Source organism: Colletotrichum karsti (assembly GCF_011947395.1).
Source record: "Colletotrichum karsti strain CkLH20 chromosome Unknown Scaffold65, whole genome shotgun sequence".
Lineage (NCBI taxonomy): Eukaryota > Fungi > Ascomycota > Sordariomycetes > Glomerellales > Glomerellaceae > Colletotrichum > Colletotrichum karsti.
The window spans coordinates 20,282-47,982 of record NW_024065965.1 but is presented as its reverse complement, the minus strand read 5'-3'; the positions used below and the strand labels follow the sequence as shown (position 1 = coordinate 47,982).

At 52.7% G+C, this 27,701-nt stretch overlaps 7 protein-coding genes across 7 annotated transcripts; 5 read left to right on the top strand and 2 right to left on the bottom strand.

The window, feature by feature from the left end:
• Positions 1–5,449: 5,449 nt before the first annotated feature.
• CkaCkLH20_12757 (uncharacterized protein) lies at positions 5,450–7,805 on the bottom strand (the record flags this gene model as incomplete). The annotated part of the gene is made up of 3 exons (XM_038895469.1): positions 5,450–7,093; positions 7,205–7,627; positions 7,701–7,805. The coding sequence occupies 3 exons, from the start codon at positions 7,803–7,805 to the stop codon at positions 5,450–5,452; spliced, it is 2,172 nt and encodes a 723-aa protein (XP_038739175.1).
• A 1,047-nt stretch (positions 7,806–8,852) lies between these two features.
• On the top strand, positions 8,853–10,864 carry CkaCkLH20_12756 (uncharacterized protein; the record flags this gene model as incomplete). The annotated part of the gene is made up of 7 exons (XM_038895468.1): positions 8,853–9,076; positions 9,132–9,243; positions 9,294–9,509; positions 9,560–9,682; positions 9,740–10,233; positions 10,297–10,626; positions 10,681–10,864. 7 exons carry the CDS (start codon positions 8,853–8,855, stop codon positions 10,862–10,864), a joined length of 1,683 nt encoding a protein of 560 aa, XP_038739174.1.
• A 1,071-nt stretch (positions 10,865–11,935) lies between these two features.
• Positions 11,936–13,459, top strand: CkaCkLH20_12755 (uncharacterized protein; the record flags this gene model as incomplete). The annotated part of the gene is made up of 1 exon (XM_038895467.1): positions 11,936–13,459. One exon carries the CDS (start codon positions 11,936–11,938, stop codon positions 13,457–13,459), a length of 1,524 nt encoding a protein of 507 aa, XP_038739173.1.
• Positions 13,460–14,478: 1,019 nt separating this feature from the next.
• CkaCkLH20_12754 (peptidase family M28) lies at positions 14,479–15,860 on the top strand (the record flags this gene model as incomplete). Its single annotated transcript, XM_038895466.1, has 6 exons — positions 14,479–14,682; positions 14,733–14,896; positions 14,949–15,121; positions 15,176–15,601; positions 15,659–15,723; positions 15,777–15,860. 6 exons carry the CDS (start codon positions 14,479–14,481, stop codon positions 15,858–15,860), a joined length of 1,116 nt encoding a protein of 371 aa, XP_038739172.1.
• A 530-nt stretch (positions 15,861–16,390) lies between these two features.
• CkaCkLH20_12753 (uncharacterized protein) lies at positions 16,391–17,924 on the top strand (the record flags this gene model as incomplete). Its single annotated transcript, XM_038895465.1, has 4 exons — positions 16,391–16,577; positions 16,637–17,557; positions 17,611–17,658; positions 17,710–17,924. 4 exons carry the CDS (start codon positions 16,391–16,393, stop codon positions 17,922–17,924), a joined length of 1,371 nt encoding a protein of 456 aa, XP_038739171.1.
• A 1,165-nt stretch (positions 17,925–19,089) lies between these two features.
• On the top strand, positions 19,090–20,058 carry CkaCkLH20_12752 (uncharacterized protein; the record flags this gene model as incomplete). Its single annotated transcript, XM_038895464.1, has 1 exon — positions 19,090–20,058. The coding sequence occupies one exon, from the start codon at positions 19,090–19,092 to the stop codon at positions 20,056–20,058; it is 969 nt and encodes a 322-aa protein (XP_038739170.1).
• A 4,254-nt stretch (positions 20,059–24,312) lies between these two features.
• CkaCkLH20_12751 (major facilitator superfamily transporter) lies at positions 24,313–25,899 on the bottom strand (the record flags this gene model as incomplete). Its single annotated transcript, XM_038895463.1, has 2 exons — positions 24,313–25,291; positions 25,346–25,899. The coding sequence occupies 2 exons, from the start codon at positions 25,897–25,899 to the stop codon at positions 24,313–24,315; spliced, it is 1,533 nt and encodes a 510-aa protein (XP_038739169.1).
• Positions 25,900–27,701: the final 1,802 nt, after the last annotated feature.

Here is a 27,701-nt window from a genome sequence, read left to right as displayed (position 1 = left end):
TCTTCCGCGTTCATGTTCACCCGCCGGTGCGGCGGTTGTAGTTCCTCAACAAACGGCCGCCCGGCGGGATCTGGGCACTAAAACCGTCGAACCCGTCGCCGGTGTCATCGACGGATGCGCTAAGTAAGGGGTGTGACGGCGAGAAAGAAGAGGGTGTGAAGACCCGGGCGGCTCAGATAGCAGGCGGGCAGGCAGATATTGAGTGATACGCTAGATGCCATCTCGCATGCGAACCGCTGCTTCGTAGGGCCGATTCAGATAACGACATTGCCGTTCGCCTTTCGCCATTCGGCCCTTGTTGCAATTTTCACTTGGTTTTTTCGCTGATTTTTCCACTGGTTTTCAACGCCACTCTCTCACTCACCACTCATCAATCATGTCGCGCACTTTTCCTCACTCATCTTGTCACTCATACTCTCACAAATTTGTCAAGTTCTCAGTCCACGACTCTGCCATGTGTCATAGTATCATCCCGTTCCGTTTCACGCAACACAACACTGCAGATGAAAACCGTCCAGATTGTCATCTTCGCATGACTCTCGCCAGCCAAGATGCCAATCGCCTCTCACCCCTGCGTAGTCCTCTGGGCCTTCACCATTCAATCAGGGCATTCCCCTGGCCTGCTCCCAGGGCCAAGGGGCCCCTGGTGGCGCAGCCGATCTCAGTCTTCCCGGGCCCAACATCCGAGCCATTCACGCAGAAAGTATTCGTGCTGTACCTCGACAACACACACGCCCTTTTCTTTTCTTCTCTGCCCGCCTGGGTCCCGAACCACCGGTGCAGCGGTAGCGAACGAAACCTGGCTGGACAAGCCGCAAGCCGCATTCTGGGCTGCGAGACATGACGTACCATGTAGCATCACCCTTCCCACCATCCCGTCCAGCCAACCTGTTTTCCTTTCAGACGGCCGTGGCCGTTTCTATCTTGGGGGCGTGCGTGATTGGGCCTGACAACACTTTCTTCGAGACAACGCCTCGGGAGGCTCTGCAGCTCGTGTCTCACTGGACAACCAAGACCGAACGTCCTCGAACATGCTCAACGACGTAACACGCAGACAAGGAGACACGGCGACCCCCACTATCACATGAACGCATCAAACACAAACCTTGGAAATCGTGATCCCACACTGAGTTCAGCCCCCATGAATACCATCTCCCTACGCTGCAGAGTGCCGGAACTCACTCCAGCGGGATGCCGGGAACCTGCTGGCCGTCGCCCGTCGCCCGTCGATGTCACCGCCGTCCACTGATCCGATCGTCGTCTTGGCCTCGCTGTCCCGTCGACACCGGACCACTTTTACCACTCTATCATACCTTTCACCAACGGCCGCGTAACGCCCGTATTCTCGTTTCTATCCTGAGCGAGGCTGTGACGGCGCGTCCGTCCACAACCAACTGACGGGACGGACGAGCTGTGTACACTTCCCCTTATCCACCGCACGAGCATCTGATGCGGCCTCCCACCGCGTCGGTGCGACGAGCGTCCGTCAATCACGCCGCACCAACGCTAGATTGCCAATCTCATTCAAACATCGTCGAGTCCGTCACTCCCGTGCCGCCCGGGACGCCGGAGCCGGACAGTTCACTGATGGGCCAGTGGCCAACCACCGACCGCACACCCATCACGAATCACTCGCACCTCCACCGGGATCCTCCCTCCCTCCAAAACAGTTTCGAACTGTTGCTGCATAGTCGGTTTGTCGGGTTCTAGACCGCAGAGCAGCCGCACAGAAGTGGTCCCTCTTTCTCCCCAAGTCCGCGACCAAAAGCTGATGCCAAACGTTCCGTGAGATCCTCAATCGTGCTCCAGAGAACAACTCTCCACCGAGGAGTGGACTTATCGACCGTTCCAGCTTGTGTCTCGCTCCTCCGCGTGATAACCAAAACTGAGTGCCCCTCGCCCTCGTCCCTCCCGAGCCCCGTCTACACTTTGACCCCTCCCCTCGGTATACCCAAAGCGGAAGTCCCGAGCCTCGAAGCTCCATAGTTTTGCTCCTCGTCCATTTTCTCAAGTCACGATGCGGGAAGGTGGGAGTCTTCTCACAATGGAAATTCACCACTTTCTAAACTTCTCAGCCCATCAATTCCCTGCGACATCTCGCCCCTCCGCATCCTTTTTTCCCCCTCTCCGCCCTCACAAAATCCCATTAAGCTGGATTCGGTACGGAGAGCCGAGCAGGAATGGAGATTGTGGCAGCTCTGCAGCTGGAGGTTCCATCCGCCAAGGGGTGACACCGCGGGCGGATCCGAAGGGCTTCCAACTGCCTCTTTGTCGAGTTGGTGAGATTTGAAATTTCAAATCTGACTCCGATTGTTGAAATTTTTCTCTGTTCGTCCTCATGATCGTGAAATCCGCACTTCAATCACCTCCGGCGATAGTCCGTACGTAGACTAACTAGGTCCCCCGAGTCGTTCCGGCCCAATCCTGGTCCACATATCACACAAAAGGTGAACCACACCCTTCGACACACCCTGCGCAGCTCCTATCAAGGGCCTGGGCATGATGTGCGCATGGGATATCTACAGGGGCATCTAGAAGGACTTTTTTTCATCTCTGCTTCGGGACGAAGAGCTCCCTGGACGGTGGAACACTTCCAAATCTTACCTTATCTGAAAGACGGGTCCCGCACAAGCAAGAGAAAGGACAAAAACGAAGCGAGAGGGAAAAAAACATCTCCAAAAATAAGATGAGACTTTCATCTGATCGGCCAGCCTCAAGCTCATCCTGTCACGGCCGACGAAACAGAGGCGGTATCGGGGCCACGCTGCGGTTCTTCCGTTGGCCGGCGACGGAAGTCGCAGCCGGTCTAGAATCACCTCCGCTCTGAGTCTGTTGTTTCTTGCTCTTGTTTTCTGCCCGATCCCATGCATGACGGGAGGATTCCGACGATTTCTTGCAACCCAACGAAGCGGATGCGTCCGCTAAGCTTTTTCTGCGCGTTTTTTTCGAAGCCTGCCCCCCTGACTTGTCATCGGGCCTTTGGACGACTTACCCGAAAAGTTTATCATGAAACGAGCGCTGCGCTGGGCGAAGGTTTGGACTTTTGGGGGCTGTTTGAGGGCGTGACGCGGTTTGATGAGATACGAGCACGAGGTTGACAGATGTTGGCTCGGTGACAGTGAGGATCATGTTTACGGCCCTGTTGGTTGTTGAGGACGTTTTTGCAGAGGGCGTTGACTCGTGATACTGACAAATTTCCACGGCACACTATCATGAGCATTCGACACTGCATTATGGGAAACACCACCGCCAGCAAATCACATGTAAAATCCTGACGAGTTTTCCTCGACGCGCGTCGACCTCGCGCCTCAGACCTGGAAAGCTTCCTCAGCTTCCTACGCCACGCCGCCGCCTCTGGCCCAGCCAGTCTCTCGAGCCCGACATCCGGGACTCACTGTCGCGATGCATGCAAGACGAATGCAGAGCCCGGATCAAGACTCTCGCGCGCTGTGGCAAGGGTCGGCGGTTATGCTTGTCCATCCATGACACGTGGGCCGGCATCTATCACCGTGATGGCCCTCTCAGATGCAACCGGACCCCCACGCCGCGGGCAGCTCGCCGCCATGCCGGCCGGCGGGGGATCCACACGATTGATATCCAGGAACATTATGCTTTGTTCTTTTTTTTGGCTCTTTTTTCTGAACTCCCTTCACTCCCTTTTTTTTCTCTCTCCCTCGAAGACGCACAAGGGCGAAGGAGTGTGGTGTGCTGATACCACATCGCGTCTCTTGGCCGTGCTTGGGGGGCTGTGTCATGACCGACCCTCTCTCATTTCATTTTCCCTTGGTGTTTGCGCCAGGCCGTCCTCTCGGGTAGGGCACACCGCTCCCGTGGTATCATGGGTGGCTCAAATGAAGCCATCGTGAAATCCTCACATCAAGGTTTTCTCAGACAAAGGCAGCCGTGGACGAGGGCAAGAAGAAAAATGTGACAGGTCATGCTGGTGAGGAGCGAGGGGCAGATGACATGTTTGATGAACGACAGGCCAGAGCCGCAAACACTTACACGCCCCCCCCATGCCCGTGACGCCTACAGATTCGACACTTGGTAATCTCTTCATTGCGGCCCAACGGGACATGGATGGTGGCGCCCTTTTTTGCCTCCCTTGGTGGCGGTAAGGCTTGTTCACGATGCCCCGGCGGTGGTGTTTTTTTTTCGCAGGACGCGGCGGACGGGGTCAAAGACCTGGCAGTGGATCTGCTCGGGGAATTTCTCATTTCGGCGGCCCCATCGAACATTCTCCCGCGTGGATATGGTCAAAGGGCTTTGGTGGAAAGGAGGTGAATGCTACATTACCGTGGTGACGATGATGTTTCTAAATTGGTTTGGAAGCTTGTATCTTCTTGTTTTTTTCTCGTGTGCGTGTCCAAGAATTCCAATGCTGATGTTCGGCTTATGAGGAGTACTCACGATGGGGGCTGTGTTTGGGAAATCGACTTACATTGCTACATTAAATCAAGATGTAGACGAGATCGCGATACCCACCAGAGTAGATGCGTGAGCGGCAATATGAGGGGCTCTTGTGGGAAAGTTGAAGATCAAAGGAGGGGAACACAGCATGAGGATAACGATTGACAGGAGACGAAAGGAGAGAAGGGAGATCGTCGGCGGCGACGGTGGACACTGCCACGACAACAGTGCTCCTGTGGAAACTCCTGACTCCATAGAAACGCAGGCGATAGGTTCAAAAGTGAGAGGTGAAGCATCACATGCCAGGTTGGCAGTCTAGTTACCTTCGTTCTACAAACCGACTTGGTGATCATCGGGATCGAGAAGAAGGTGATTCGAGACCGCCACTTGGCTGCTTCTTCTGTGATCAAACAAACGAAGAACTCACGATTAGGTAGCTGGCTGGAGTTCGAAGCTGTCCAATCTTCTATTAATAGCAGCAATTGCTTAGTCCCGTGAACGCAACGTCGGCTTCGCCATCTGCAGCACGATCATTGGTATGCTGCAAAACTCGGTCTGTCCAACTCAGATACACACAAGACTCACCGCCTGCAGTGATTGTTGTCTTGACTAAGCATGTAAGACATGAGATCTCATGGTTTCTATGCGAAGACTTATGTGCTGGAAACGTTGAGTGAACAAATCGGCCAGGGCATGTGCGTGAGTTGCTCTGGAAGCTTGACGTCGAGTGGTTGACTGATGCCTCGTACCTTTCAACCAACTAACGTTGCCATCACCCTTCTTCAAGCTCCAAGCAGTTAGAGATCCCCTGTCTCATTAGCTTGTTGTTCAAAGATATGTATTAGTCTCTGACAGTCCTTTGCACGTGTTTTTCTCCCTGATCCATTGATTGGGTTGGTCGAAAATGAGATCATGCAATTAGGATACGTTTGTATGGGAGACGCTCTGATTTTAGTAATAAACCATCTAATAATGTCTCCTCGATCTGACAATGCCTTGAACATATATATATACATGTTCGTTCGGTCTACATCGATCATCAAACTCTTTCCACGGCCCGAACTGCCTCTGCCCGCGCCAAGAACTCGCGCATCACGTTTTCCGTGATTCTAGCCACGTCGTTCTGGTACGAGTTAAAGGCCATTGAGTTGTTCCAGTTGATACTGCCCACACTAAACACATTGCCCAAGTTCCTGGTCTGGTAGTAGATGATATCGCTGCGCACGAGAGAAGAGGTATGACCCAGCGTGCCGATCATAGGAAAAATCAGCTCCTCGTTAAAGAGCATGAATTGCTCGTTGTGACGCGAGCTCGTGGCAAGAATGACGGCGTCTTTGGGGGACCCGATTCCCACATCGTATCGATCCAGCTCATCGCCCGAGGCGCATCCGTGTAGACCCGTGGTCCCGAACACCTTCTTGGCTTCGTCGCTGAAACCCTTCCAGACCCATGCCAGAGATGGATCTTTGAGGGCGTCCTGGTTGGGTATGAACGGTTGCCCCGGGCCTTTGCCAGAAGCACAAGATCCAACGCCAAACAGCACGTTCGGGGGCCGACCTAATGAGCGCCATAGACCGCCCAAAGTGCCGTCAATCGAATGGACTCGCTCTCCGCTGGGATTCTCGTGAGTGCGCGCCCCGACATCTGCACGACGGACTTCCATCCTGTGGGGTCGCTTCGGATCCGTGACAGACTTCCAGTAGAAGCCGTTACCACCAGTATACATGATTGAGCCGCCCATCTGAGTGAACTTCTCGTAGGCGTCTAGAGTTTGATAGGAAGGGTACTCGGGGTGGCAGCCAGTGATCACAATATCGTAGGTCGCGAGGGCTGCAGCGCCACGAAGGTGTAGATCATGGTCGGTAAGGATGTCATAGCCATCACCAAACAACTTCTCCAGGAAACCAACCATGAGAAGATCTTCAGAGAACTCACGGGGTCTTTGAAAGCCCCAGTGAATGTAGTCTGGACGCATGTTCAGAATCGGTCGCTTCGAGGTGGAATAGACGACGCCGTGGCCGTCGCTGTGCAGGTCATATATGGCAAGACCCAGATCAGTGCGACGCACCATCTTGTGGTAGTTCTCAGACGCCACCAGCTGGACACCTTCAGGGAAAGAGATGTGTGTCGACTTGGTCTCATCAAACATGTGCTCGTTGGCATATGCCAGATATGTCATGGTTGAGAAAATGAAGCAGAGTCTGGCCTGGGGCCTGACTTGCTTGGGTCGCACAAAGAAGACGATGGAATCCTTGAGGTTGGACTCCACATCAGTCACCTCTATGGCGTAGGCACCAGAGCGTAGGTGTTCTGGGACTTCAAAGTTGAAATCCTCGTCCCAGCGTGCATCGTCCAAGTCATCTTCATGGAAATGTATGGCACCATAGCCGTATGAAGCTTCCTTCCAGCTCTTGCCGATTAGCCTTGTATCCCAGTCATGGCCGCGGACAGCTCTAGTGGGAGCGTTGATAAGGATTCCATCCAGGCCCGAGCCGGATTTGTCGAAGATTTCGTCTGTGTCGATGCCAATGGAGAAGTCGTAAGTCGCGACCGGCCAGTCAACGCGGCCTAACGCAGTGAACCGCGGTGAATCCAGCCGACCGCTGAAGAAATGGATCGGTTTATCGTGACTGCTTGTGGGGTTCGCGGCATATGTGGCCGCGAAGAGCAGAGGGCTCCCGGACTCAAGCGCAGGTGAGCGACTCAAGGTTGTTGAAAAGCTTGTTGGGCTTGGGACGGCCTCATTTTGATGGGGAACATGCTTGATCTCGGCGGACACCCGTTTCCCACTCACAGTGAGGGTGGTATGAAACCAGCGCTCACGGTGAGGTTCGAAGGCTACGCGGACGGTCTCGACCCTTGTGCCAGTGCCGATCCATAGTATCAGATCGTTCTCTACGCCCAAGAGAACCGCCAAGCCGGCGTTTTTCTTTGTATCAAGGGTCGAGAGTAGAGCTTGCGGGTACTTGCAATCCAACAGCCATGGCTGGGTGTAGAATTCGACCGTCAACCCTTCAGCATTTGCTAGGATTGGTCCACGCTCCCAAGCCTTGACAATACCATAAGAGCCAGGATGAGCGCATTGGAACCGTCCATTGAGTGTTCCAGTCGGTCCATCCTTGATGACCTCTTTTTCAGGTGCAGGGGCATCTGGCATGTCAAGCCCTTGCAGCAGACGAACGAGTTGATATTTGATGTTAGGCTTCGTGGACGAAATCTAGTAATCATGTCAGGACTGAGAAACATGCGGGAAGTGTCATATGAAATTTTTGGAAGGATAATGAACTTACTTTGACGCTGGCTCGTTCGCCTGGAGAGACAACCCATGGCTCAACGTAGCCAGTGATCTCGTCCTCGGATACTTTGAGATCAGGACGAACTGAATACTTCTCCATGTTGTTTCGTAACCTGGATTGCGACTGTAATGAGTGAGAATGTGAAATGAGCAAATAGGTAATGATGTAGTCTTCGATTCTGCCCAAGTTCAGAATGGATCAATGACTCAAGACATGAAGCAATGGCTTTCCATTTGATATATGGATCACGGGTAACTTCTCATGTGCAAGGGTCAATCGGACGAGCGGAATCTTGGATCAAGGAGAGTGATATTGATGATGCGCTGGGCGGTATGTGAACTCTGCACTCTCACATCTCCCAGATAGGAGAAAGGGCGGCTCATGTTAGAATCGCCATGCTCGGAACACACCAATGATAGCTCCCCGCATCGTCATGCGGATGGCGTTAGGCTTGATTAGGAGATTCAGAAACGAGGTAGGTTGCTTGCAGAGTTCCCGAAATTGGAGAAGTTGTTTTACTGGGCTGACTGGGTTGGAATCCTTATCTCTTGGGAGTTATGAGGGGGTAGCTTCGCACATCATGCAGGGGCATGAACTACTGTGCATCGAGTGATCAAGTGACCAAATAATAAGCCTTTCCCCTATGTTTTATCGGAAACGTTCATCCTACGAGCGGCCACCGACCACCAAAAGGTGAGTAGTGGAATCTGAGAGCTTTGGTGATGTCAAAGGCATATATGGTGAGTAGGCCCTAGTCCGCGAATCACAAGAACCTGGCAGAACGAGAGACGCCACGATCGAGCTTCCTAAACATCCCTGTCGTCAAGTTGATCGCTTTCACTTCAAGACACGTGAGATACGTAGGAAACTTTATCAACGATGTCATTCTTTTCTCCAGACACAGAGATATCCTGCCTATCATTGCCAAGGGGCCCCCAAGTGTCGGGCGACCGGAACTTCCTTGAGAAGCTTAATGAATTGGAGCTCATCGTTTAGTACATATTTCAATCAAAATCCTGTATCTGCTAAGTATGGCCTGATCCTCACGTCAAATGATCGTTGCAAGACATTCTCTTTACTAGGAAATCTTTCCATCCGCTGCTGTTGTCCCATACATCGTTTTCTTGTCCCAGTCTTTTGTTCCCGATGCCGTCTTCAACAGAGGATACGTCACGACAGACTAGAGAGGTCGAAAGGACCCCTGGTACAATCCATCTAATTGATGCCGACGGCCATATTTCTGGGAAGCATGTTGAAGGCTCAGGAGCGACTCGAGGTGTTGTTCTGGTGCCAGCGCCATCGAAGCATCCTGATGATCCCCTCAACTGGTCGCCCCGTCGCAAAAAGCTAGCTGCTTTCTGCATGGCCTTGTAAATCTCGCCTTTCAGGTTTCTACGAGACCGAATGCTAACTTGAGTGGCTCAGCTACGTTCTTGTTATTGGAATTTGCTCGTCAGCTCTTTACTCTACCCTAGGACCACTTTCCCAGGCAACTGGACTCAGCTATAATGATCTGAACTACGGGACAGGCTATATGGTGAGTTCATGCCAACATCTTTTAATCAGCACTCGCCAATTCTCTTTTAGTTCCTTTTTCTTGGATGGGGATGCGTGTTCTGGTCCGCCGTTGCCACGCAGTACGGAAAGCGTCCTATCTATCTCATCACACTGGCGGGTACCTTGGGAACAATGGTATGGCAACCTCACATCTCAACAAATGGCGAATGGATAGCAGCGAAGATGCTTCAGGGTCTTTTCGGCGCTCCCATGGAATCAATCGCCGAAGTGACGGTGTCAGATATCGTAAGTGAATGCAAAGCTGTAGAGCGATGGTGTTTCTGACTTCGGCTTAGTTCTTTACTCATGAGCGCGGCACTTACATGGCAGTGTATGCTCTGGCTCTTGGTTACAGCAACGGCATCGCGCCTCTGATCATGGGTTTCATCAACCAGGGCATGGGCTACCAGTGGGTCTTTGTAGGTCGCGCAAAAGATGCTCTTGTATCCTTAAACAATGCTGACGTCTTCGTTTAGTACTGGTGCGCCATATTCTGCGCCATAGCCTTGGTTCTGCTGTTCTTCTGCATGGAAGAAACCAAATTTGACCGCGCCGGGCATGTTATTACCGCCCAGAACCTGCGCCGTCCTGAAGACGGAGGCAACGAAGCCAAAGCACAAGAAGACGAAGAAAAGAAAGCCGACGCCAACTTGGATCTGACCACCAGTCATGTGGCTCAAGCGACCCTCGATTCAACAATCCATAAGAAGAGCTATTTCGACAAGCTGAAGCCCATAGGCAGTGCCGGTTTCAAGCAGAGGAACTATGTCGGTCGCCTGCTGGTAGTTCCTTTTGAACTGCTTTCTTTTTCGATCATCGTCTACGCCGGGTTTCTCTATGGCTCCAACATCATATGGTTGAGTGTTTTGAACGCCACGGAGTCGATGATTCTCTCCCAGAACCCTTACAACATGGGTTCAAACGACGTCGGTTTAACGTTTATTGCTCCTTTGATAGGCACAACTCTAGCGTACGCTGAATCTGCCGCTGTCCACACTGGAAAGAGATTATAGAAACTGACGATGTCTTGCAGTGCTTGTTTCACCGGTCTGTTTGGTGATCGTTTCATGCTCTGGAAAGCGCGTCGCAATGGGGGCACCTTCGAGGCTGAACACCGCTTGTGGCTTTTTGTGCCGTCGCTAGCGCTGATTCCCTTCGGCTGCATTCTCTATGGCCTTGGAGCTTATCATCACGCCCACTGGTTCGCGATCGTCTTTGCCATGGGCGTCATTTCTTTCACAACAACGGCCGGATCCCAGATGTCCATTGCTTACATAGTGGATTGTTATCGCGACATGAGCAACGAGACACTCGCGGCCGTCATCTTCATTCGAAACACCATGTCTTTTGGTATTGGCTATGCGTAAGCTTCGCCGGTGGCTTATCCTGAATCGTTTTCAACTAATGCTGCGAATAGTGTCACGCCCTGGGTCACCAAACTTGGATACCAGAACGCGTTTATCTTGGGTGCTTTCCTCGGTCTTTCGCATAACTTGACAATCTTTCCTGTCATTAGGTGGGGTCGCAGTCTTCGTCAAAAGTCCGCCAACCGATACTGGAGGAAGGTTGAGAAGCATGAGATGGCAGGATTAACACATTGAACGCACGGTCGACTACTTTGCTCGTCGAGATGCTTTCAAATATTTCACTGCAAGTTTTTGTTTTTCTGGTTTTCCTGTCATCAAGACCGATTTTCTTCTCTCTTTCCTTTTGTATCGAGGGAGACTGGTGTAAGCTTGCCAATTTTCTATAACTCGTTCCAAACTCCTGAGATCTTCGTCATTGAAATGAATCAAATCAAATCAATCTGATGGACTTTGCATAGCTGGCTAGTTAATCCCATCATTCTGCTACGCATAGCATTCATTCTGTCTCCTCCTCGCCATCGCATCTCTACAGCTCAAGGCGGTAGCCCAGCCCCAGAGATGATATTGAGAGCTGACAGCGACAACACACACAGATACCACACTTCAAGCTTGTCTATTACAGCCCACGTATCAAGGTCGCCGAATAGAATTTTCAAGTAGCAAGGCATCTCATAGTTACGTACGCAGTGCTGACCAACATCTGTGAGAAGAAGCCGCGTGAGCGCGCGTGAAGCGGTAGAACATCCTGAAAAGTGATTGGAACCAAGCCGATCTAGTCATAGATCATCCATGTTGGCTCAAGTCTATTAAGTGCGGCTGAGATGGCTGCAGCTCTTGTGCATTCGAACTCAACCATGTGATGCGCATCGCTCGACACTAAATCTTAGTCTTCCTCAGCTGAAGACCAACCTCTTGTCTGCCATTTTTCCCATACAACAGAAACCTTGAAAAGTTCAAATCCAGAGCCTTTTATCTTTTATGTACTGTGTTCTCCTGAGCTTCGTCATGTCGTTCGTACGACGTCTTGCAACGAAGCTACTAGGCAACAAGACGCTGATGAGAAAGAACATGAAGGTTTCAATGGAGCTATACCAATACCGACCTCTTGAACATGAAGATGAGATCCGGGTCCTGATTCTACGCCCATCAACATCATATTCAATTGACGAAGAAGTCTTTTGCACGCTCGAGCACGTGCGACTCTCGGAGTTACCCCAATATGAAGCACTTTCGTATGTTTGGGGCGATGGAATCAAACCACGACGAGTGATCTGCGATGGGAGGACCATTCAAGTTACAGAAAACCTGTTCGCAGCCCTTCTTCATCTCAGGCACGGCAGCCAAAGCCGGCGAATCTGGGCCGATGCAATCTGCATAGACCAAGACGGCACGAACGGGAACGCGGAGAAGAACCACCAGGTCCAGATGATGGGCGAAATCTACTCCACGGCCGAGCAGACGATCGTTTGGCTGGGCGACGACGCCGATGGCCGCGCTGCGCGCGCGTTCGATCTCTTGGACGAGATCAACTCCTTCCTTCCCAGTGATTGGAGATTGGAAGTTCCGTTTCATCGATACGTCGCAGATGCCGTTCATCCTGCGGACTACCGAGGCTGGATCCTCTACGCTATCGACACTCTCAGCGTTTTCTTCGAAAAGTCATGGTTCCATAGGATCTGGATCATTCAGGAGGTCGTCAAAGCCAAGAAGGCCGAGGTGGTGATCGGCCACAGAGGCATTTGCTTCGACACATTCCAGGGCCTCATTTCTATGATGTCTCACGAGTTCGACCAGAACCAGGAGAGGTTCAACGCTCGAGCGGTCGCCAATTTTCACTGCGTAGGAGAAATGAAATGGCTCTACGAGACAAGAGCACGCGGGGAGCTCAGTGTCACCCCCTTGGCTCTCGAGCTTCTCAGAATCACGGAGTGGTTCCAGGGGTTCTCCGTGGAGAGCGACAGGATCTACGCTCTTCTGAGTCTGGCTGAGTACGACGGCTTCAGACCCAACTACGACCTGCCATCCAGCGAGGCATTCCGCGAGTTTGCCGTATGGGCTCTGCGCAGATACCCTCGTCTGGCGGCACTCTCATATGCGCGAGGTGGCGCCGAAACATCCTGTCCGGCTCCTTCCTGGGCTCTTGCCCCCAGGATTGAAGGTGGGCTCCCGTACAATCTTCTGCACATCGATCATTTCGAGGCGGATTTTGGAGCAGACCACACGAGCGGGCCATTCTTCCGAGTCGTCGATAAGTTTCCTTGTTTGTTCCTCACGGGCGCTGTCGTCGATACCTTACAAGACATGGCGCCTACATGGATGAACTGCTCCATGGCTAGAGACAAGCAACAAGCGCTCCTTCTCGCCGCAAGAGTTGCAGGGTGCGACCTTCCCTCGTCTTTAAGCGATGAAAGATATGCGAGGTTCTGTCGTGCCTTGAGCTTTGAGTTGGAGCCTGATATGAGTAGAGAAACACCCGAGACTGTGGCCAGAGCCGACAGATATGTTCAAGCTTACATCAGTGGTGGAGTCGTGTTGGACGAGCATCCCGAGGGCGAGGGCATCGCGGAGATCAGCACTCTGTGGCAGAGTCTAGCACGCTTCAGGTACTTCAGCAGTACTGACGAAGATCGCTTTGCCTGGGCGCCGTGGACATCGAAACCAGGAGACAAGGTGTGCATCATTCGAGGTGCAAAAGTGCCTTACGTGCTTCGTCCGCTACCCCAGCGAGGTGTTTACTCCTTGGTAGGCGAGTGCTGGATACAAGGCCTTATGGAAGGCGAGGCTTTGAAAGCGGACGGCTTCGCATGGGATGAAATTTGGCTTGTGTAAAGGTAACCTGTGCCCGGCAGATATGATCCGTTGTTCTGGTGTCTTGCTGGAGGCGTTTTGCTGACAACCTGGGCTTTTCGATGTTGGATTGAGAATGCCAGTCATAAATCTCAGATTTCAGAGCAGAACCCCCGACTTGCTGCTTGTTGGGTTTTTTTTCTGAGGTCTATCGAGATGTTTGATAAGATTCAAGCCAAAAAAATCACAATTCGTTAAGCTATCGTTTTGTTTTGGTGATCTTTGGTGGTGTTGTCTCTACTGAGACTAAATAAGTTGAAGGCTTGTGATATTGAAAGTATTTACTGCCATCCGTAACAAAACACCTGTGCTCTTGCTGAAGGCAATGTTGCAGTCGCCTGTGTAGGGAGAGAGTATGCACGATTATTGCAGACCTTGGACAACGAGTTCCTCCGTGTTCCGACTCCACGATGGCACGGAATTCAGCTGCATTCGCTGAGCAATAGAGTAACGCTTGGCAAACCAAACGGCCTTCCCGGACTGAACTTCGCCAAGGCGAAGAATCGTGCTCAATGATATTAGGGGCACCACAACGGCCCCGGCGATGTCCAATGACTTTCCTGTGTCTCCCAGTCGATGCGGTGGGACTACCGGCCAGGGTTGCATCGAACAGCCGGGACTAGCTTGGTTTGGCAGCTCACTAAGAGCCCTTGGTCTTGGCGATCATGATAAGCTTAATTCTCCTGCCGCATGCTAGCCATAGCTCCGAGGGCAATACGAATGAACTGCCTGTTTCTCCTCGCGGAGCAATATTGCGTCTTAGGACGGAGGAGACCGTGACTGAACGACATGCCTCATTGGGGAACCGGCTCCTGCCGCCTTGCAGGCTGATCCTCCACATCCCGAAGCCAATGACGGTATGCTGTCTTGCTTCGGGCGAGGCGATTTCGGTTTCCATTTAAGCAGCATCGTCGCCCGCTCTCTTGGCTCTGGAGGGTTGCTCTTTTCGCCCGTCGCCTTTGCCCCTGCCATCGGACCGAACTTCCCTCGTTCTCAAGACAATGCATCTCAACGCCGCCCTCGCCATCCTCGCAGCCTCTGGGCTTGCCTTGGCCAGCCCGGCTACGGACAAGATCCAGATTGACCCTGCGCTCCGGCTGATCAAGACGTCCGAGACCGACCCCGGTACCTGGGTCACAGACGAGCAGAAGATCGAGAACTACGTCAACAAGAACATCGGCTTCATTGATATCACTGATATCACTGTAAGTGTCTTCTATCGCTAACAAATCGAGTCGTTCCTAACAGTAAACAGGACCCCGAGGTCTTGACCGCGCTCTCCACCCCGCCCGAGGCCGAAATCGCCGCGAGACAGTCTGTCACGTATCCCACCACTCTGTCCCACGTCACCGAGGCGAACTCCTTGATCTCTTCGGTTTCCAACACCGGACCTCAGTCTTGGCTCAAGACGTTGACCGAGTAGGTTACTCAAATGACGGTGCAAAGTTTCCCGCAACTGACGTTTACAAAGCTTCTACAACCGCTACTACCGCTCGACTTACGGCACGCAGTCGGCGACATGGTTGTTCAACCAGGTCAAGACCATTGCTGCTGCCAACTCGGCGATCACGGTCTCGCAGTTCACCCACTCGTTCAGCCAGCCCTCCATCATCGCCAAGATCCCGGGAACCAGCACGAACCTCGGTATGTAGAACATGAAAGGTCCCCGTTATAGATCATGAAGCTGACCATTCCCAGTGATTGTCAGCGCCCACTTCGACTCCACCGGTGGCTCATCCACTGCTCGCGGACCTGGCGCCGACGATAACGGCTCCGGCGTCGTCGTCATCCTCGAGGCCCTGCGCGTCCTCGCAAACGCTGGCTTTAAGCCCAAGAACACCCTGGAGTTCCACTTCTATGCCGGCGAGGAGGGCGGCCTTCTCGGATCGGCTGCCGTCTTTGCCAACTACAAGTCTGCTGCTAAGAAGGTGCTTGCTGTTGTTAACCAGGATATGGCCGGCTACTCGCCTTCCGGCAAGGTCTCCGTTTACAACGACTACGTCGATGCCTCTTTGACTTCCTACGTCCGCCTTGTCGCAACCCAGTACACCGGCAGCACGCCCACCAGCGACACCTGCGGATACGGATGCTCCGACCATGCCAGTGCCCGATCCAACGGATTCCGTGAGTTAATTCTTATGGATATGGCATATGCTACGTAATACTGACAGATCTCTCTAGCTGCCGCCTACGTCTGCGATGAGCCCATTGACACATCAAGCCCTTACATCCACAGCCCCAACGACGTGAGTCTTTTCCACCTACGGGAAGCCCTGAGTTCCTGTCTAACATACCATAGTCCTACGACACTATCCAGTGGCCCGCCATCCTGCGCCACTCCAAGTTCACCGTTGGTTTCTTGGTGGAGGCTTCTTATCTGTAAATATTCCAACGGCACGCAAGTTCATATAGTCCAATGCATGTCAACCCAATTCGAGCCTGAACTCTGCCATGCCGTTGATATCCACCCGGTTCTCCGGTCCAGTCTACCGGTTATCCGGTCCCACGTGTCGTGATCTGTCACCTTGCGGCATGGGTTCCCCGCTCATATCCTGTGAAACCTACCCCATTCGGATGCCGTTCCGATCCAGGTCCCAACCCTCCTCCAACTATCTCCGTCGATCGGACTTGGAGCAACCAAACAAAGATTGTGATAAAGTTATCAGACAAGTCTAGACGCTTCGGACCTAGGTCTTGGGGTGCATCGGGGTGTCAACCCCAAGGTGTGCTGCCCCACATCTTGTGTGCGATTTGAGACACAAGGGTACGATAGCGTAATGTAGGTGCACATATGACTCTTATCCCAAGCCGTTCTCGGCCGGACTACCGGTTATGATATATAACGGACTTCTGGGTTCCTGAACAGATTTTTCACCGCAAGACCACCTCATCAAACGTCACTTCGTACGAAAAATGGGCAACTCAGAAGATCAAGTAAGGATTTCACCTGCCCCTCCGTTGATGCCTCCGGCACCCGAGGCGCTCGAACTTGGCACTCCGACGAGTCTTCGATCTCGGTCTAGTCAAGAAGACCCCGAGTCCAGCCCGCTAGCATGGCTTTGCGTTGTAGGGTCTTTCATGTTTCTGTACCCGACATACGGTGAGCGCTTCCCCTCTTACCCCGTGAACGTTACGAATCTCATACTGATGGACCATCAGGACTCATGCAATCCGTCGGAACATTGCAGTCATACCTGCAGCTCAACCAGCTCAGTGATTACTCTGCTCGTGATCTCGGATGGATTAGCGGTATCTTCACCTCTCTAGCCATGCTCCTGGGCATCCAGACAGGACCTCTGATGGATGCCTATGGTACAAAGTTCCTGGCTCCCATATCTGCGGCTATCCTCATCCCCATGTTCTTCCTACTAGCTGAGTGCAAGGAGTATTGGCAATTCATCCTATGTCTGGGCATCTTGGGTGGTGTCGGCGCCGCGATCACATCGACCGTCGCCATGGCCGTCATCGGGAAGCTTTTTCACCGCCGTCGTGGCCTTGCGATGGGCATCGCCCTGTCAGGATCGTCTTTCGGCGGCGTTACTCTCTCGATGATGTTCCGCTCTCTTCTGCCGCGCCTGGGTTGGCAGTGGGCGATGAGATCGGCCGGATTCCTGGTCCTTGGCGTCATGGTAGTAGGCGTCCTCTGCTTCCTTCCCTTTCCGAGGCTGACCGCGTCGTCATCCTCGGCCCCTATCGGTAACAGAGGAGCTGCTCTCAACTTTCAAGCGTTCAAGTCGCCGCCGTTCGACTTCATGGTCATGGCCCTCTTTCTCCTCGAGTTTGTCTTGTTTGGCATCACTGGTCTTCTTCCTACTTTTGCTATCGCTGCCGGCTTCCCTTCAGACACTGGGTTTTCCCTCATCGCTGTTCTCAACGGATGCTCCTGCATCGGTCGCATCACGTCCGGACTTGCCGGAGACCGTTTCGGCCACCTTAACGTAATACTTTTCATGATCCTATTCACCGTGACCTGCACCTCCGTAGTTCTGGTACCTTTTGGAACGAAGCATATCGGAGCTCTTTACGCTTTTTCAGCGTTGTGGGGCATAGGTTCAGGAGCCTTCCTATCCATTCCACCAGGTAGGTTCTAACCTTGAAAGTCTACAAGGGGCATGTACTGACACTCTGGACAGTTTGTATATCAAAGACCTGTGAGCCCAAGGATTATGGGAGATATCTAGGTACGTTTGACACCCACCGCATGAGGACGGCGCACTCTCAATGTATTACAGCCGCTGACAAGAGTCTGAACGTAGGCACCATGAACTTTGTTACCAGCTTCTCTCTTTTGATCGCCGTACCCGTTGGCGGGCAAATGCTCGAGTCTATGGGCGGGACTGCGCTCTCCGGTTTCTATGTCGCTCTCCTCCTCCTAGGCGGCGTTTCTTACTTTGCTGCGCGTTCTCTGCTTGTTGGCGGTTGGTTCACGTTTAGAACGATCATTTGATCACTCCTCGTAGACCCTAGCCGAGCTCGAATAGGTTTGTATGCATGGCACGGTACTCTTTTCGGCATTTTTAGCGTTCGCTTGCTTGACGGGGATCCCGAAGGAAAGCGAAACACATAGACTGGAGTCTCGGGTGACTCCTACACCAAGTATATTCAAACAGCGGTATGGATGCGATGTCATGAGACATGAAGACATTTTGGGGAATTTGGGGAAAGGTCAGCGCTGTATTTACGGAACACACCACTACATGAATCTTATAATGTAATCCTACGTAGTCCTGACCACTGAATATTGAAATAAAGTACGTTCAAATAATCCGACTGGTCTTTTGAGGTCACTCGTCCACCTGACGCTGCTCTGAAGTCACAAGGCAGCTAAGTCTTGCATTAGCTTTACGGGGAAGCGGATTTCCGGACCGTCAGATGAGATTCAAGATTCTCAGACGGAGGTAGTCAGGGTAAGAGAGCTAGTTGTGTGTTAGTTGAGCTAGAGTTACCCCGAAAATACTAGTTGATCTGGGAAACCAATGGATTTAGAAAGAGCACTCAGTCGAATCAAACCTCTACTGATATGACAGCAAACTGCGGGAACTTGTTTGCAGCTTCAAAAGTGCGAATTCAACGTGATGACAAGCCAACACGAGTATGCGATCAAATCAAAGGAGCCCTCACTTCTTTGTGTCAACTTTATCACGATCAACTTCGCTTTTGCAAGCAGCGTCTTGCTGCATGCGTACCAGGGAGTGAAAAATGACAAGTTCCTTCCATACGGCAGTCTCCCTTTTAGCAGGTAAACGAAACACAAGACGAGGCGTTTCTATTCTTGTTCGTTTCTCGCATTGTTCCTCGTGAGGTCCGAAAGCCTGAGGTATCTGTGCTCAAAAGGGTGTTTTGATTTACTCGATGCTGTATCCCTCGAGTGTGACAACGAGCCTCCCATTCATTCAATCTAACAAACTTGCATACTCGAAATTCCGGAAGTAGACGAGCGGTGGTCTGTGTTCAACGAAAACTGATCACGAGTCTATCGTATATAACTCATCTACGTCCTCTGCCATATTTCTCTCATCACCACACGCAATCACTTTCAGCAGCCACCTCCTTCCAAGCCCCCAATATCAAACACACATTACTCAAAACACCCGATTTCCAAGTAATTCATCATGAAGAAGGAGCTCGATGAAACACGCGAAATGCTAGTCAAGTTTTTCGAATCCCTTTCCACCAGGGACAGGAAAGAAAATAACGACAAACCCGCGGCAGACGATCACTCAGAAGTCGGATCTCAAAAGAAGGCCGCCCCCAGCAGACTCAAATGCATACCACACAATCCCAAGACCCAGCCCGTTAGCGCCGACGTGCTCAAATTCCCCATGGACCCCTCCCCCCCTCACGTCCCGTTCACGTCCAAGATGATCATGCGCCACGATCGGAGCACGCCGACGAAAGGCACCGTCACCCAGCAGCTCCGCGACGACAGCCGGAAGCACCGCGGAGTCTCCTTCGCCGTGTCCTACAGCCCCAGCGGCAGCGACAAGACCGCCGACGGCGACGCCTGCATCGTCCTCCACAACGGCACCAGGCCGACCGACCCGGCGCTCGCCATGGTCCCCGCCGAGACCTATCTCTGGAAGGGCTGCACCGAGATCGCCTCGAACCTCTACATCCCGAACCGCCCCACCGACGCGGACCCGGAGGGCGTCGCCAGGCAGGACGAGTTCTGGCACCGGCCCCCCAAGCTCTTCATGGACTCCTCAAAGAAGGAGAGATGGGGCCACTGGTTCGCCGACTGCCCCGGGCACCAGAGACGGCAGTGGTTCACGTGGCTGGGCACGAAGGTGGACGGCAGCGGCGACCTCTACGGCGACGACTTCACGTACCAGCTCGCGCTGATCCGGGGCGAGGAATGCTACCCGCGGGACCCGAAGGTCCTGGATGGGGCGGTCGCCTACGCCAGGTTCAACGGCATGCTGGCGCGGACGCGGCGGTTCCAGATCGAGTTTCTGGACGACAGTCAGGTCGAGCTGGGACATCAGTGGGCTGCCACGGCCATCATCACCGCGTTGAGGCTTTGGTCTTTGGTGACGACGCCCGGCGGTAGACTGATGCGAAACCGAGACTCTGATTTTTAGATCTATGGCCTGGATCGCTTTTTGTTTCCTTTCCGGCGGTTTTGTTTTGGATTGGTTCGTGTTTGATAGACAAGCCCTGAGTTGGATCACCTACTCCTAGATAAGCTACTTTTTTGAGGCTCAGGCTTCCTTGAATATGAAGATGGGAAATCAATGGCCGCAGAATGATGAGCACCTTCTTGTGATGTAAAATTGCTTACTGAAGACGCCAGCGCGAAATTGTTTGGAAGCTTCATATGACTGCTTGAAGAGCAGGGTTGTTGTTGAAGGCAGTTGGCAGCCTGGAGTAGGATAGTCTGGCCCGTTTTCTTAAAGCCTTGTCCTTCAACCTCAAGGTGCTCAACTGTCGTCTTGAGAAGGACAAACCTTTGCTGTAGAGCCATGGTAGCCTAAAAGCGTATTAGGAAACTATTCTGGATATCAAACGTCAAATGTGTACTGGTAAGTATGGCGACATGTAAGATAGACCAGCGAATAAGGGTGGCTTCATGTAATTGCGTGGTATATTGCATTTGTTGAAAACCTGGAAATGTATCTAAAATTGTGTTCGAATACTCAAAGTTATTTTATGTCGTTACAAGAAGCGGATCGATGAGACCTATAGAAACATGTTCGACTGCAGTATACAATCCAACCTGACCTGGACATCTTCTAGACTTGATAACGACAGTGGGATGATGAGAGCTTTTTGGTAGCATATTGAACGCGAAGAACTTTCACGTAGACCCGCATGACGTAAAGACATTGTAGGGATCCTTTACAGCTTGCTGAATCCGCAGGAAGCACTCCAGTTCATCAACGGCTCCTCCTTTTGAATGCCAGCCTAGCAGTCACATCCTCTGAATCGAAGTATACAGCGCCACCCTGCCGCCGGCATGACACCAACTTATATCCTATTGACGACGCCAACCAAGCCCAGCCCACATTGATACCCAATAGTTCTCCAAAAATGCTTATACTGAATCTTTCAATTAGTCTTAAAACTCATGATAATACTGTCAACTAGCTGTTCTCCACACGAGAGGTCTTTAGCGTCTAAGGGCAGTCGATGCGATATTATTCGAACCGGCACGTCTGCAGGAGCAGGCCCCGTCATCAACCGGCCTAGTTCGTCAAATAATATTAGATTCCAACAGAGGTGCGAGAATAACAAGTCAGACGAATACGCCTCACTAGGCTAATGTGATAGAAAAGAAGAACAAAAAGAGAAGTTTTGCAGCGTACAACACACTAAAAATAACTTTCCACAGAACACAATGTAAATCTACTACCCAACACTCAAGAGAACAAGAGTTCATACAAGAGAAACATACTACCACCTCACTCCCACTTACCTAACCTACATCTCCGTGACTGATATCTCATGCAAGACACAAATCCACAATCTACACTGGAATATCTACGACCTAAAGCAATCATCTCGAAGTGCCGCTACCTCAACGGAGGAAACGCATCAAGATGACTCATTCAACACCACGTCTTAGAATAGTCCGCTCCCGCGGCGCGTCATATTCGTCACGGCCGACGATGAAATCCTTACAGCCAAGGCGAAAATGCTAGCCGCGAGATCGTAGAACGATGTCGTTGAATTGGTCTCAGGGTGCCACGCATACATCCGATGGCATGAAAACCGGTCACCGCGGACTCAGGGCCGAGTTGCTGTTGGGCCTGGACGCAGTAAAGAGACTTATTCCTCAGAAGGACAACTTCGTCCAAGCCAGCCTGTGAGGTTTATACTCCCAAATTACGAGGTAGTCCTCCCAACCTCTAAGTACTGCCTTGACTTCAGGTCTTCCAGCATCTATCTGTTTGTAAAACCTATGACGCATACAAACTGCCTTGTCCTAATACCAAGGAAACACGCAGACCGTCGCAGACACCTCAACCGCGCCGCTTTCAAACAACGGAACAGGTCCAGATCATCACCAAGCCTCTCAAGACCGCGCCGACCAATACAACGAAATACCAAGGAACAAGGAGACTCACGAATTTCCTAAGTTAAAGGACAATCAACAAGGATAACAATACAATGCTGGAATTAAACAAATCTCATACAAACCAAGCCCCAGGCAAAGCCCAACACACATCGGAGACTCCAGCACTACCTACCCGCTCGTCCGGATGCCGGCATCAGACCACCGAGAACCCCAATACCCGACTCCCGCGTCCCGCGATCCGCGCCGCAGGGCTACATCCCGCGCGCCGTAAGCAGGAGGACCTCGGAAAGGAAGACAGAGACCCCTTACGAATGCAACGCGCATCGTGCATAAGTCTGCATTCCTCCCGCCCGAGCCGGGGGTCAAAGTTCACTAATCCCGCGAAAAGGAGCGTTGGATCCGTTTTGGATACGGCGAAGAAATTGCCGAGTACACGAAAAGTCCGAGGTTTCAGGGCGGCGAAATTGGACGTGTTTTTTTTGTGAGCAAGTTTAAGGGTTCATGTACGAGCAGGAGTCCTGCTTCATATGGGTTTTTCTTGAAAGCAGAGGTCTCGCGGAGACTGCGAGACGGCGTTGGCCTGAGAAACCGACCTCAACGTTGTCAGCCCAGTAGCACACCCAACAGTCTAGAAAGATAGAACCAGTGACTAGATAGAGGCCTCTCGAAGCGGACTGGTCTCCCGAAACCGCTTGCGAAGTCAGATATCTGGGAAAACTTGAGAAGAAGGCCGTCGGGTTCTTTTTCCGAAAGCTCAAGTACTCACCTCGAAAGCACAAACTCTACGATTCGTGATGCCCACCAAAGGCTTCTTGGCGTGTAAGTCAATTCGTCCACAGCTGAAAAACACCAAAAAGACCCCCAATACCACATGAACCCGCCTCGCTCAACTTCCGAAGTGGACCAGCCCATCGCCAAGTCCACGGCCTCGGACTCGCTCCCTTTTTGAAGAAAAACGCCCATCACCAACACGATGGCTGAGTTCGAGAGCGGTGTTCTCTCCGGACGCCAACTTTTTAGTGAACGTGGAGCCACCTGCGATCTTGGCCGCCGACGGTCTGGATCCCACAAGCGGGCTGGGTTCTCTGGGGAGAATTGGCCCGAGCCCCCGGGGTTCGAAGGGCTTAGGGTCCCCGTCGGTCTCGACCCGCTCAAAAAAACATGGACGCCAGCGCTAATAAGCGCCTTCCGTGGGGGCGGGCTGTCCCCGTCAACAACTTCATTGGAATGAGACGCGGCCGCCGGTTTCCACCCATCGTACGAGTATTATCGTCATGTAATAGACCCGCGTTTTTTCGTGGAGATGTCATGAAGATCTGATGGGCACGAGAAGGAAAAAACTTGCAGAACCCCGGATGCGGAGTGAGATGAAATCTCGGGGGAAGGGAACCTGACAGGAGGGTGCTTTTAGATCTTTTCCGGGGAAGACATGGGGAAATCAGGGTGACCTGACTTGCCTGGCTTCGTGTTTCGTGGTGTGATCTCGACCAGGAGACCTTCACCAATCCAAATGGATTGAAATTCGCCGAATTAGCTGAATGGCTTTTGAAACATACGATATATCGCATATGAGAACGCCACTTCTGCGTGTCTAGCCTAGTTAGTAAACTCTGAGTGGTATCCTGGCTTTCACACGTTGAGTTAGCCATGCAAGTCTCAGGAAGTGGATAAGGACAAACGTGTTGGGAGTAGAGTTCCGAGAAACACTCATTTCTGTTCCAGACAAGTCTTGAACCCTCCGTCCGAGTTGAACGCGACAAGTCAGGACCCTTTCTGTGAGAAGAAAGCCTAGCAATTGTACCCATGCAAGTAGCCGACGGCCGGTTACTGGGATGTCCTGTTGCCTGTCCCTGGTGGAGAAGGGCTCCGGTTGTTGGGCTGGGCAAAGTGGACAGGCCCTGCAGTACTACGTCCTCTCGGCCTGCATCGGACAATTCGATGAGCACCACCAAGACACCAAGAGACCGATGACTAACGTGCCGAAAGTCAAGACATTATCGCGCTTGTGCTACGGCCATCAAGCTTCCTGCCAAGCGCTGGGCGAGATATCGGCGCCGAAGCTTGTTCAGAGGTTAGTGTGAAACACTGACACGAGGTTGATTGCGAGTAAAAGGTGGCACATAAATGGTATCAAATCATTTTGTATTCGTTCAGATAATCATTCGCGCTTTATCGCGACCATGGGGTATTGTGTGACATCCAGCCGACGAAGGGCCTTGTCGCCTTTCATTGCCGTTTTCCAAAAACCAAAATTGTGTGCTATAGCATGTGCTGTTGACATGCGGTCGAGTCGCCGATCCCGGCAGCGACTTCGAGCTTACTCCTTGCGAGCATCCTCGACGTTGGCAGCCTTGATGCTGCCCTTCTCCTCGTCGTGCTCGTCAATGATCTTCTTCTCTTCGAACTCGCCCTGAACACCGGCAACGGCATGCTCGAAGCTGCGACCGCGGCGCTCGGGTCCGAACATAGTGGTGAAAACGATGCCCATGGCGATGATTGCCGTGGCAATGCCCATGACGGGGCCGTAAGCCTCAACTCTGTCGCCTGAGGGGGCCGTGACGAAGGTGCTCTCGGCGATGGCGTTGACGATCTGAGCAGAGGGAGAAGAGATCATGTTACCCAGCTGGTAGGTGATACCGGGGAACGAGGAACGGAAGGCGGGGGGAGACAGCTCGTTCAGGTGGATGGGAATGACACCCCAGGCGCCCTGGACGAAGAACTGCATGAAGAAGCCGCTCGCACTGAGGCTGCGCTCGCCAATGGGAAGAATCCAGGCGGGGATGAGGCAAGCGGAGATGAGGGCCGAGACGACGATGGCACGACGACGACCAAAGAACTGGGAGAGGTAGCCGATGATGGTGCCACCAACACAGGCGCCAGCCTTCATGAGGATAGAAGCGCGGGAAGCACCGTCGTTGGCCATCTCCTTCTGGGCGATCATGAAGGTTGTGTAAGAGTCTTGGGAGGTGTGGGAGTAGTAGTTGAACCAGGTCATCAGAATGATGCAGTAGACGCACATCTTCCACTCCTGGGCCAACATCTTCTTGGTCTCCCTCCAGAAAGCGCCGGCAGAGGCGTCCTTCTTGCCGTGGGCCTTGGCCTCGAGGAACTGCTGAGACTCGGGGAAGAGAACACGGACGAGACCGACAGCAATGGAGATGCCGGCGGCGATCCAGAAGACGGTCTTCCAGGTCTCGGTACCACCACCGACACCGAGGTTTGCGCAGGCGGCAAGGACGTATCCGAAGGAGTAGCCTTGTTGGAGGATACCGGACATGAGACCGCGGGCGTTGGAGCTGTAAAAGATGGTTAGCCGGGTTCAGTGGACATTCGGAATTGTGTTTACATACGGGCAGTGCTCCAGAGCCATGGCAATGGCGTTTCCGTAGACACCTCCCATGAAGAGACCGAACAGACTGCGGACGGCCAAGAACTGTTGGAAGGTTGTGCTGTAGATGGTGGCGATCTGCAGAACACCGAGAATGATCATGTTCAAGACCATGGGCCACTTGCGGCCGTACTTGTCACCAGCCAGACCGAAGAAGGCGGCACCGACGGAGCGGAGCAGAAGGGTGAGGGTGATGGCGGTTGTGATGTCGGTCTTGGAGCGGTCGTAGTACTTGGCCAGCTTGGTGGTCTGGATAGAGAGGGCGTGGAAGTCGAAAGCATCGGCGGTCCAGGCGCAGAAACCGCAAACGAAGAAGAGCCAGTCGCGGGCGCTGAGCTGAGCCATCAAACTGAAGGGGTTCTTGATGGGATCAGGATCCTGCCATTCCGTGAGAGTCTCGCCATCCGGGGTGACGACGACGGTGCGCTGCTTCCAGATGAAGAGGTCCTTCCAGGACTGCTTCGCCGTGGCGAGGATGCCCTTGGCGACGGGGTCGGCGGGCTGAGCGGTAGACATGGCGGATGTCTGGGTTGCTCGAGTCTGTTAAGTGTTTCCTCTGGGTTTGGTGTCTTGTATAGGTAGGAGGAGGAAGACGGAGAGGAGAAGTCAAAGACTGAGGAAGAAGAGGAGGATGTGGCACGGCTGACTGAGTTCAGAGAGATGGGATGAGGGGGCATACGAGGTCTTCTATATACTTTGAGGCAGACTCGAGGGCTGGCCAAGTCGACGAATCACCCAGCAGTCCAGCGCGTCGGTGCCAAGAGTTCATCAGACATGGGGATGGTGGATAGAGGTTTCGAGGGGAAGGCTAGGAAAAAACAAAGAACGGCCAATGTCGAGGGTCAGGACGACAAGGATGGCACCGGCTGTCTTGCGGTTTCGACCAGCGATCATCTCCCACGGTGGAACACTGCAGTACGGCGTGACGATACTGCAGACAGGCCGGCCAATGAGGGGAACGGCGTCTTTCGTGGATGCGTGGGGAGGTCAGAGTTGACGATGCGGGGTCGGGGGAGAGGGAATGAGGAGAAGGGCAAGGAAGCCAGACAGGATGTGAGGGGGCATGTTGGAGGTGTGTGAGGAGCTGGACATGCATCTGGTCGAGGCACGAGGGAGACGGAGTACATGACAGGGGGAAAGCTGGGAGGGCAAGGAACGGTTGGAGGTAGGGGTCATGATGGTTACAAGACGCCAGGTCGTGTTGGGATATTGTGCATACCGAGGAGGATAGTGCAATGAGGGAACACCCACACGGGTTTCCACGCGTACGGGAGACGGGCTTCGTTCCGGCACATGATGGATCAGCTCCAGGGCCACGAACCGTGATCCTGAGCGGTATCTCTGTACTCTGTACTGTTTGTGCAACCGAAGTGGATGTGTCCATGTTTGCAATGACAACATGGCTGGAAATGTCCATTTACGGTAAGGTGGAAGATGATTTGCGATAGAAGGCGAGTCGGGATCCCACAGGTCGAAATCCAGTTGGAGTGGCCGGCCAAACACCCTCCTGAAAGAAGGCGTTTCTAGAATGAATCGTCTTTGGACAATAATCTCTCATCTTGCATTGGCGAGAGACATGATGACTGTTGGAGCGCACAATGTGTCACGCGTGGCCCTTTGCGTCGGCCGTTTCGGTCAGGGTGCAGAAAGCCCGGCGGCAGGCATTGAAGCTGAGAATAGGAGCCATCGAGACTGACGGTGTTGTTGCGATGTCGTGAGGGTTGGATTGCTGCGATTTGAGGTGTCTTTCGCGTAACAGCAGTGTAAGAAGGCGATGGAGATGAGGCCAAGAGATGAAAGTGGAACGCTGAGAATAGCAACGGGGCTGCTCTACGGAGTAGAGGCGGCGAGGAAAACACCAAAAAAGAAGAAACGCCGAGCGGTGACAACACCCAATGGCGAGGGTCAAAAGGGCGAAACGTGAAGAAAACTTTGCGCCGCGCGAGAGCGTAGAAAAAAGTCTTGGCCGTCTGTGTTTTTTGGTCAGGTTGGTGGAGTTGGCGATGGAGAAAATCGAGGGCAATGTTGCATCAAGACGAATCCTTCATCGCTGGAGGAGGGGAGGTCGACAAGTCAGAAAACCGGCAAGAAGAAGTGGTGATGTGATGGACGGAGTGAGGCAAGGTACGTACTGCTGCTTCTTTCCTTCTAGATTGATGAGTAATTAATCAAGTCAGACGGCAAGAGTAATCCAGGAAAGAAGCACGCATTTGGTTGTGATCACGCCTGCCTTCTACCGCCTGTAATTGCAAAATGCAAGAAAGAGCAGGAGCGACTGCCGCCGCCCCCATCGTCCATTCCGTTGAGGTAACGAAGGG